Source organism: Chanodichthys erythropterus, chromosome 22, assembly GCF_024489055.1.
Source record: "Chanodichthys erythropterus isolate Z2021 chromosome 22, ASM2448905v1, whole genome shotgun sequence".
Classification (NCBI taxonomy): domain Eukaryota; kingdom Metazoa; phylum Chordata; class Actinopteri; order Cypriniformes; family Xenocyprididae; genus Chanodichthys; species Chanodichthys erythropterus.
In genome coordinates this window covers 29,793,037-29,803,418 of record NC_090242.1, presented here as the reverse complement: position 1 = coordinate 29,803,418, position 10,382 = coordinate 29,793,037, and the positions used below count along the sequence as shown (strand labels likewise).

The 10,382-nt window shown below is 36.7% G+C and overlaps 1 protein-coding gene across 1 annotated transcript; it reads left to right on the top strand.

The window, feature by feature from the left end:
* The first annotated feature begins 386 nt into the window (after nucleotides 1-386).
* On the top strand, nucleotides 387-1,328 carry LOC137012590 (olfactory receptor 52N5-like). Its single transcript, XM_067375924.1, has one exon. The coding sequence runs from the start codon at nucleotides 387-389 to the stop codon at nucleotides 1,326-1,328; it is 942 nt and encodes a 313-aa protein (XP_067232025.1).
* Nucleotides 1,329-10,382: the final 9,054 nt, after the last annotated feature.

The window sequence follows — 10,382 nt, the reverse complement described above, 5'->3', positions numbered from 1 at the left end:
TGCTGTGACGCTGTACAAACACTTGCAGTGTGAATACTCGTGAGGATCTAGTTACGCTCACGCGCAGCTCAAGCTTGCAGTGTGAAACGGGCGTAGATGAGCAAAAAATGTTATTTTTGGCCAAAATATGAAGATTACAATGTAAAGATTTTTATTTATTTATTTATTTTTTTGCATTGTTACTTCTGTTCTTGTTAAGTATTTGATACATACTGTATGTGCTGCATTAATTCCTGTTCTGACTCTATCTATTCTGTGTTTCACAAAAGCATCATAAGCTTAAGTTGATACCACAATCTGCTGTCTCTACGATCTATATAGGCTTATACAATGCTTTTTGGAAAACGCAGCCCTGTACTGTAACATATGTTTTGTTTAGGTCACAGATGGACAACCTGACATTCAGATACAGCATACTCCTAATGGAAGGACTACACGTTACAGATCTGTCCAATCATCTCACATTCATGCTTTTTTTGCTTGCTTACATATTTATTATAGTATCTAACATTGGAATTTTGATTCAGATCTCAGTGGAAAAAAGGTTACATCAACCTATGCACATTCTTTTCTGCAACTTGCCACTGAATGATGTATTAGGGACAATTGTTCTTTTGCCACGCTTGATGAGTCAAATTTTAACAGACCCCTCTGAGCGCTACATCACATATGCGGAGTGCGCTATCCAAGCTTTTTTTGGACATGTGTATGGAACCGCATCCCACACTATTCTAATGATCATGGCCTTTGACAGATATGTGGCCATATGTAATCCATTACGATACCCAACTATAATGAGCAATAATATGGTAGTTAAACTGTCGGCAGGAGCCTGGGGTGCTGCAGTAGTGCTGGTGGGGATTCTGATCGGCCTCAGTGTGCGTCTCTCTCACTGCAGATCTGTGATTCAAAATCTGTTTTGTGACAATGCTTCACTATTTAAACTGTCCTGTGAAAATACAATGATTAATAATGTATATGGATTAACTTTTACTGTGGTTTTACTAACGTCCTCATTGGGGAGTGTGGTATTTACATATCTCAGAATAGTGATGGTATGCTTCAAAAGCAAAAACAAAGCAACCAACAGCAAAGCAATAAAAACCTGCAGTGCTCACCTGGCTGTTTATATAATCATGATGGTTTCTGGATTCACCACAATTTTTCTTCATCGTTTCCCTGCATATGCTGAAAGTAGAAATTTATCTAGTATAATGTTCCATGTTATTCCACCAAGCTTGAATCCCATAATATATGGTTTGCAAGCCAAGGAAATCAGACAGAGACTGTTTAAACTTTTTTATAAAAGTAAAATAAACTCAATGTGATTTTTGTTACATTACAAATATTTTGTTTTATTATAACTTTTCATTAAGTGCTAATGATAAAGTTTAAATGATAAATATACAGTGTCTGCATTCTGTTCATTCTAAACATTACTTTTGTAAATAGCCTACTGTATATAACATTATATGCATAGGAGGCATCAGCTAAAAACCTTGTGATTAATGTGAACAGTGGCGCTACAAAATATGCACTAATAATAACATCCTGCTTCAGGTCAGAGGTGAAGAAGTCATAAATAAAATATGAAGCATAAAGGGGCATATTTGAATTAGAAATTAAGAAATATATGATGCCAAATAATAATAATAAAAAAAGACATTCAGCAAGTCACACAAATCCATAATGTACATAAATTTCCCAGCCTGAAAAAATGCTCTTCATTAATACTACTTTCCATTATATCATGATTTTCATAAAATTTAGTACCAACTTGAAAATGTCATGCAACCACATTGAACAAACAACATTGTGGACTTTGTAATATTAAGATATACCTCAAACAAGCAGGCAACACCTGTAGAATGATTACCAGTGGCAGGTAGATCAGATGTGATTGAGTAATACTGCTTTTATACAATCATTATATAGTCAAGAGTTTCATATTGAGAGTATACATTTCAGAATAAGACTTTTTTTTTCCCCTTCACTACCAATGCAAAGAGTTTCTATAGAAGTCAAAGGCTCAAGCTTTGTGTCACCAAGAAATGCACAGAATGCTATGAATTAGGCAAGGCAAATTTATTTATATAGCACATTTCATAAACAATGGTCATTTAAAGTGCTTTACATAGAAAATGAATTAAAATAAGCTTACACAACATATGCATATATATATATTTGAATACGAGCAATATCACATGAATAGCTATGCGATATAGCTGTATATCAGCACGACTGTGATTCGGCCATACACAGCGTGCTGATATACAGCCATACTGCATGGCTACGAGTGTGATATTGTGTTTATACAACAGTTCAACGGCACGAGTTTGTAAATAAATAAGAAACGGATTGTCTTTGAAAACCCTCTTTTGTGAGGAACTACTTCCTTCCGCCACGGATTCAAATCTCAAGTTGCCTGGACATCCCCTGACATTTGTGCTTTTTTCATTAATGGAAAAAGTGTCATTACACTGTATTCAGCACAAACTAGGCTACCATAATATGTGAGCAACATACATGTTTGTATTTTTGAAGGATTTTTTTTTTTTTTTAATTGAAAAAAAAAATAATAATAAAAAAAAAAAATTAAGTCACTGAAATAAGGCCACAACACTAATATTATATATGTGTTAACAAGACTTCTGGGTATTGGAGGTTGTAGTCTAGAGTTTTTGCTTCAAAACGATGTAATAATTATTCTGCCTACTCGTTCATAAACAATATATTGATTGAAATTTTGTAAGACACTTTTTGTGTGGAGGCGTGAATCTTGTAAGACACACTATGCGTGGAGGCATGAATCTTCATGAATAATGCTGTGATTCACACCTGAGACAAAGACCTGCACAATGACCTGCATAATGACTGGCATAATGAGCCTTTCAGTCAGGTAGGCTATATGAAAAAACCCTCTGTGAACATGCTGATAAAGTTATTAATGTTAATATAATTAAAAAAAAAACATGATTTTTTTTTTTTTTTTTTGTGATCTCATGCATGCACATATTATTGCACATGTGAAGAAAATTTTGTATAGGCCTATTATAGTTTAAATTACTGTCCCAGTCAAAAGATTGGACGCATTACTATTATAATGTTTTTAACCTGTTAGCCAGCACCCCTGCTTTTGGAAAATCCCAAGAAATGACATACCCAAACTAAAACAGATACAGTTCATGAACCCTTTGCACTGAAAGCATAAGTAAGGTCTCATTTGAAAGCAGACACTTTACAGTTTATTGTAAAGTCATAATTAATTATTGTCACAATAAAGAAAATAGATAAAAAAAAATAGCTTCAAAATTTTGAAAAGTTATTAGAAATTTATTTTTATGAAATATCTTTATGGAAATAAAAGTGAAGTTGGCCTTTTAGCAATCTAGAAATGCACTGCAGCTAAAGCCACATGTCTGACCATGTTACATTTCAACTCTGAAGATGATAAGTCGAAAAACATTTAATAAAACTCAGAGTCTTTTCAAAATAAAGTCTCATGACATGCTCTTTAAAACTCTAATATGCTAACTGATGTTTATTGTAGTCATCTAATCATCTATTCAAGTGTATTGACTATATTGTTATGGGGCTGTAACTGCCCCATTCAGTTTCAGTCTCCCCTGAACACATTCACACCTCTCCGGCCTGCTTATGGCTCAAATTATTTTTTTTCTTTGTCCCTATTATAATTACTATTCAAGATGTAATCCCTAATTTCTTTTACCAAACTTCTCACTTCACCTTCTTTGAAACTGTATCTAATGCCCTTCTTGAAAAAAAGAAAGAAAAAAAAAATCAGTGAGCTGTACAATTCAAAATTATTTATTTGCATTAGCTCAGAACAGTGCATCTCTGGGCTCGCTAGCATGTTAGATTAGCACACCAACAAAACACGACAACTTATAAGATTAAAACCATGTTTTTGCTCCAGACTTACTAGTCGAGTGTTTTAAATAACCTTCTTTGATGTGATGTGGCTTCGGATAAAAAAAAAATAAAAAATCAGACAGAAAATATATCATTTTAGGCTATTCTGCACAATGAGAAAAGCTATCTCGATTAGCATTGCATTATTAATATAATCTATCTATTATTAATACCAGACATGGCGTAAGGAACAAAGATAAACTACATATTGTCACAATCATGTATTTATTAGTTTCAAAAGTGTCGATTTACATATATATATTGATGTTTTCAGCGATCTCTGTGTTATTTCCTGGGAGGTCAGATGATATGTTATTTTCTTCCGTGAAGCATTTGTGGACTAGAGTGCACAGAGCACCCTCCGGCTGCAGGTATGAGTAAATAAATATTAATAATGAATAAATTAAATTATAAATAAATATTACTACTCTGTATAGAAAATTGACATAAACGTATGACAATCCATCAATATTTCTCCAAATGTGCATGCCTTTAAGCTAAAAGCCCTGAAGGATGTTATTTTGTGGAGTTTATTCATGACGATCTCACAAGAGTTTTTTTTTTCTCAATGGCTGAGGCTGACGCTCATATTTCAATGAAAAGGTAACGACTCAGTTTTTCATATTCATAACTCCTGACGCATATTAACAAATAACGGTCACTATACAATGTCAAGAGTAAAATAGAGATTAAAAATTGAAGCTTGAGTCTTAGATCTTTTTAATGATGTATAGCTTGTCAAGTTAAAAGAAGTCTCAAGTCTCTAACCAAATAATGGTTTTCTGTTTTAATATACTTTGTTAATGTGCAGTTGACAAACTATACATCATTAAAAAGATCTAAGACTCAAGCTTCACATTTTGACCTCTGTTTTACTCTTATACTGACCATAATTTGTTAATAGCCTATGCGTCAGGAGTTATGAATATGAAAAACAGAGTCGTTACCTTTGACAAAACAACATCCATCAGGGCTTTTAGCTTAAAAGCATGCACATTTGGAGAAATATTGATGGATTCTCATATGTTAATTTTCTACAGAGAGGAGTAATATTTATTCAGTGTTTATTGTCATCACTATGAGCGCTGGATACTGTGTTTTCAATTCTTACTTGCAGCCGGAGGGCGCTCTGTGCACATTTAGTCCACAAATTTCTCAGTGAAGAACAGGCATGATAGGATGATAGATGGCTTTACAAGCATGGCAGAGGTTTGACCCTGAAAAGACTGTCATGATCAGCTGTGCCCCTCTTTCTGTCATTCTCCTTGTCTTCATCTGCGTGGCTCATGTGCACATTCCATGAAATGGTGCGGCATCTGTCTCTTGACATGACTGTAGCAGGAAAAGGCACAGAGGATGGCTATGTAAAACAGGAGCCCAATGTAGCATTACATCTCACCGATGCCGATTTCTGATTTCTGACTGTGTTGTTGCGTGCCCTTCTAGTGGGAATTGCAGGCGAATGTGAGTGAGAGTAAGTCACAGATGGTCATTACTGAATGTGGTGGCTGTTTACAGAGTGATGTATCAAAGCTTATTAATTGCAAAGTTGACTAGAAGGAAGAAATTGGGTAGGCAAAGGTGCACAAGCAACAGGGATGACCGCAAGCTTGAGAATACTGTCAAGTAAAGTCGATTCAAATACTTGGGAGAGCTTCACAATGAGTAGAATGAAGCCGGACTCAGCACATCAGGAGTCACCACACTCAGACATCTTCAGGAAAAGGACTACCAAGCCACTTATGAAACAGAAACAACATTAGAAGCATCTTACCTGGGCTAAGGAGAAAAAGAACTGGACAGTCAAGTCAAGTCAAGTCAAATTTATTTATATAGCGCTTTTACAATTGGTAATTGTTTCAAAGCAGCTTTACATATTAGAAGCACAGAAAAAAAGGGAAGTGGTTAAAACTGTACAAACAAGCGTGGTAATATGTAACATATACAAGATGGTGCTACATTAAGCCAATGTCGGCTGACTTCCAGGGGTGGAAAAAAACCCCTAGGAGAAAAACCCAGCGTGCTAGCACTGGGAAAAAAGTCCTAGGAGGGAAAAAACCCCTTGGAAGATATATATATGTAAATGTATATGGAGACCAAATTCTGAATTGTACATTTTTATTATAGAGATTAAAAATCGATTATATATAAATATATGTAAGCGGATACGGGGATCCTGGGCTACGTTGTAGTCAGGTCCAGACGCAGGTTCTCCATCTGACCTGGATACGGCCTGGATCCAGCACCCGGCAAACCTCAGGATAAGCAGAGAGACAGATATTAGCGTAGATGCCATTCTTGTTCTGATGTACAGGTATATCTAGTGTTATAGGAAATGTTCTCGGTTCCGGCCGACCTAATTATTGCAGCGTAACAATCCTTTAACGGATTTGAAAAATGTTAATGTATTGATAATGTGTTATGTGTATGCAAGAGCAAAGAGATGTGTTTTTAGTCTAGATTTAAACTGACAGAGTGTGTCTGCTTCCCGAACAATGCTAGGAAGATTGTTCCAGAGTTTAGGTGCTAAATAGGAAAATGATCTGCCGCCTTCAGTTGATTTTGATATTCTGGGTATTATCAACTGGCCTAAATTCTGAGATCGCAATAAACGTGAAGGACTATAATGCATTAAGAGCTCACTTAGGTACTGGGGAGCTAAACCATTTAGAGCTTTATAAGTAAGTAGCAAGATTTTAAAATCTATACGATGTTTAATAGGGAGCCAATGTAATGTTGACAGAACTGGGCTAATATGGTCATACTTTCTGGTTCTAGTAAGAACTCTAGCTGCCGCATTTTGAACCAACTGTAGTTTGTTTAAAAGCCGAGCAGAACAACCACCCAGTAGAGCGTTACAATAATCTAGTCTTGAGGTCATGAATGCATGAACCAACTGTTCCGCATTTGTCATTGAGAGCATATGTCGTAATTTAGATATATTTTTTAGATGGAAGAAGGCGGTTTTACAGATACTAGAAACATGACTTTCAAATGAAAGATTGGTATCAAAGAGCACACCCAGGTTCCTAACTGAGGACGAAGGTTTAATGGAGCACCCGTCAAGTGTTAGAGAGTATTCAAGGTTTTTTCGTGAGGAAGTTTTTGGTCCAAAGATTAGGAAATCAGTTTTTTTCTGAATTTAATAATAAGAAATTTCTTGTCATCCAGTTTTTAATGTCAGCTATGCATTCTGTTAGTTTTGTGAATTTGTAGGTTTCGTCAGGGCGTGAGGAAATATAGAGCTGAGTATCGTCAGCGTAGCAGTGAAAACTAACACCATGCTTCCTAATTATCTCTCCTAAGGGCAGCATGTACAGAGTGAAAAGCAACGGTCCTAATACTGAGCCTTGTGGTACCCCATATTTAACCTGTGATCGATACGACATCTCTTCATTAACTACCACAGACTGATAACGGTCAGATAAGTATGATTTGAACCATGCCAAAGCAATTCCACTAATGCCAATATAGTTTTCAAGTCTTTTTAAAAGAATGTTATGATCGATAGTGTCAAAAGCAGCACTGAGATCTAATAACACTAATAGAGAAATACAGCCACGATCGGATGATAGGAGTAGATCGTTTGTAACTCTAACGAGAGCAGTCTCAGTACTATGGTATGGTCTAAATCCTGACTGGAAATCCTCACAGATTCCATTTCTTTCTAAAAAGGAACACAGTTGTGTTGAAACTGCCTTTTCTAGTATCTTTGACAGAAAAGGTAGATTCGAGATTGGCCTGTAATTTACTAAATCTCTCGGATCTAGTTGAGGTTTTTTAATAAGAGGTTTGATAATAGCCTGCTTAAAGGTTTTTGGCACGTGTCCTAGTGTTAAAGATGAATTAATTATATCAAGAAGTGGACCTACGACCTCTGGAAGCATTTCTTTCAGTAGTTTAGTCGGCATTGGGTCTAACATACATGTCGTTGATTTTGATGATTTGATAAGTTTAGATAATTCTTCCTCTCCTATAGCGCCGAATGATTCTAGTTTTACCTCAGGGACACTACAGTGCACTGTCTGAAGAGAAACTGTAGACGGTTGCATGTTTATAATTTTCTCTCTAATATTATCAATCTTGCAAGTAAAGAAGTTCATAAAGTCATTACTGCTGTGCTCTATGGAAACGTCAGCAGTTGAATCTCTGTTTCTAGTTAATTTAGCCACTGTGTCAAATAAATACCTAGGATTATGTTTGTTTTCTATTAAGAGATTTGAAAAATAAGTAGATCTAGCATTTCTTATGGCTGTTCTGTACTCAATCATTTTTTCTTTCCACGAAAGGCGAAAAACTTCTAGTTTTGTTTTCTTCCAACTACGTTCAGCTTTTCTAACAGCTCGTTTTAGAGCCCGAGTGTGCTCATCATACCACGGCGTTGGATTAGTTTCCTTAATCTTCTTTAGACGTAAAGCGACCGCATCTAATGTGCTGGAAAAGAGAGAGCCAATAGTTTCTGTTGCAGCATCGAGTTCTTCTAAGTTGTCAGGTATACTAAGGCGATGAAACTGCTCCGGGAGATTATTTCTAAAGCAATCTTTAGTGGCAGACGTGATTGTTCTACAATATTTATGGCTGGGTGGTGGTTTTGTAGCCTTGGCTAATTGTATTATACACGAGACTAAATAATGATCTGATATATCATCGCTCTGCTGTAGAATTTCAACAGCATCAATATCTATTCCATGCGACAGTATTAGATCTAGGGTATGATTACGACAATGAGTGGGTCCTGACACGTGTTGTTTAACTCCAATAGAGTTTAAAATATCTGCAAATGCCAATCCAAATGCGTCTTTATTATTATCTACATGGATATTAAAATCACCAACAACAAGGACTTTATCCGCAGCCAGTACTAACTCTGATAGAAACTCAGCAAATTCTTTGATAAAGTCAGTATGGTGCCCTGGTGGCCTGTATACAGTAGCCAGCACAAATGTCAACTTACATAATGTTACATAAAGCACCATCACTTCAAAGGAATTATATTTGAAATTCTTTTGAATGATTCTGAATATATTACTATAAATTACAGCAACACCTCCCCCTTTGCCTTTCTGTCGAGGATTGTGTCGATAATCATAACCTTGAGGACTAGATTCATTTAAAGTAATGTAATCGTCTGGTTTTAGCCAGGTTTCTGTCAAACACAGCAAGTCTAGTTTATTGTCTGTGATAATTTCATTTACAATAAGTGCTTTTGAAGAAATAGATCTAATATTCAGTAACCCAAGCTTTATCATTTGTTTATCTGATTTATCTGTGATTTTCATTTTTTGAACATCAATTAAATTTTTACCCTTAAAAGGTTTTGGAGGTTTTTTGTATTTACTAGTTCGAGGTACAGACACAGTCTCTATGTGATAATATCTAGGTGAAAGTGTTTCTATGTGCTGTGAATTATCTGAGTTCTGTGACGTGAGGCGGCTAGCAGACGGTCGGTTTAGCCAGTTTGTCTGCGTCCTGATCTGGGCCCTGGTTTGTCATGTTTCAGCTCTAAGACTATTTGCCAAATTTCTAGAGAGAAGAGCAGCACCATCCCGGGAGGGATGAATACCATCTCTTTTCAACAGATCAGGTCTGCCCCAAAAGCTTTTCCAATTGTCTATGAAACCTATATTATTCTGCGCACACCACTTAGACAGCCAGCCATTGAGTGATGATAACCTGCTAACTATCTCATCACTCCGACGAACAGGAAGAGGGCCAGAACAAATTACTTTTGCTGACATTGAATTTGCGAGTTCACACACCTCTTTAATGTTAATTTTAGTGATCTCCGACTGGCGAAGTCGAACATCATTTGTGCCGACGTGGATAATGATTTTAGAATATTTACGTTTAGCATTAGCCAGCACTTTTAAATTTGCTTTGATGTCAGGTGCTCTGGCCCCCGGCAAACATGTGACTATGGTGGCTGGTGTCTCTATTTTCACGTTCCGTGTAATAGAATCGCCAATTACTAGGGCACTTTCAACAGGATTCTCAGTGGGTGCGTCACTGAGTGGGGAGAACCTGTTTGATGTTCTAATCGGAACGGAAGAGTGGTGTTTGTTCTTGCCATTATGCCGCCTCACAGTCACCCAGTTAGCCTGCTGCGTGGCTTCTACAACCGGAACCGAATGTGTAGTGTTTACTAGGCTAGTCGCATCCAAAGCAGTATCTAAGGCCCTTTCATTCTCACTATCCTCAATTAAAGTTTGGATGCGTGTCTCTAATTCTGAGATTCTCTCTGTCAGCCTGACAATATCCCTGCATTTATCACATGTGTAAGTCTCACTGCTGACAGAAAGAGCTAAGCTGTACATGTTGCATTTACTACACATGATAATCGTCGGACATGACTGACCGTGTGTTTGATGAACGCCGTCCGAAAAACTGCAATGCACACGGGACTCGCTGGCTGGATGTCTCGGTCGCTTGCCGGTGCCTGGGGCGAGGGT

Bases quoted from the DNA above. Each gene is read 5' to 3' on its own strand.
- LOC137012590 (XM_067375924.1), top strand. From the start codon at position 387: ATGGACAACCTGACATTCAGATACAGCATACTCCTAATGGAAGGACTA.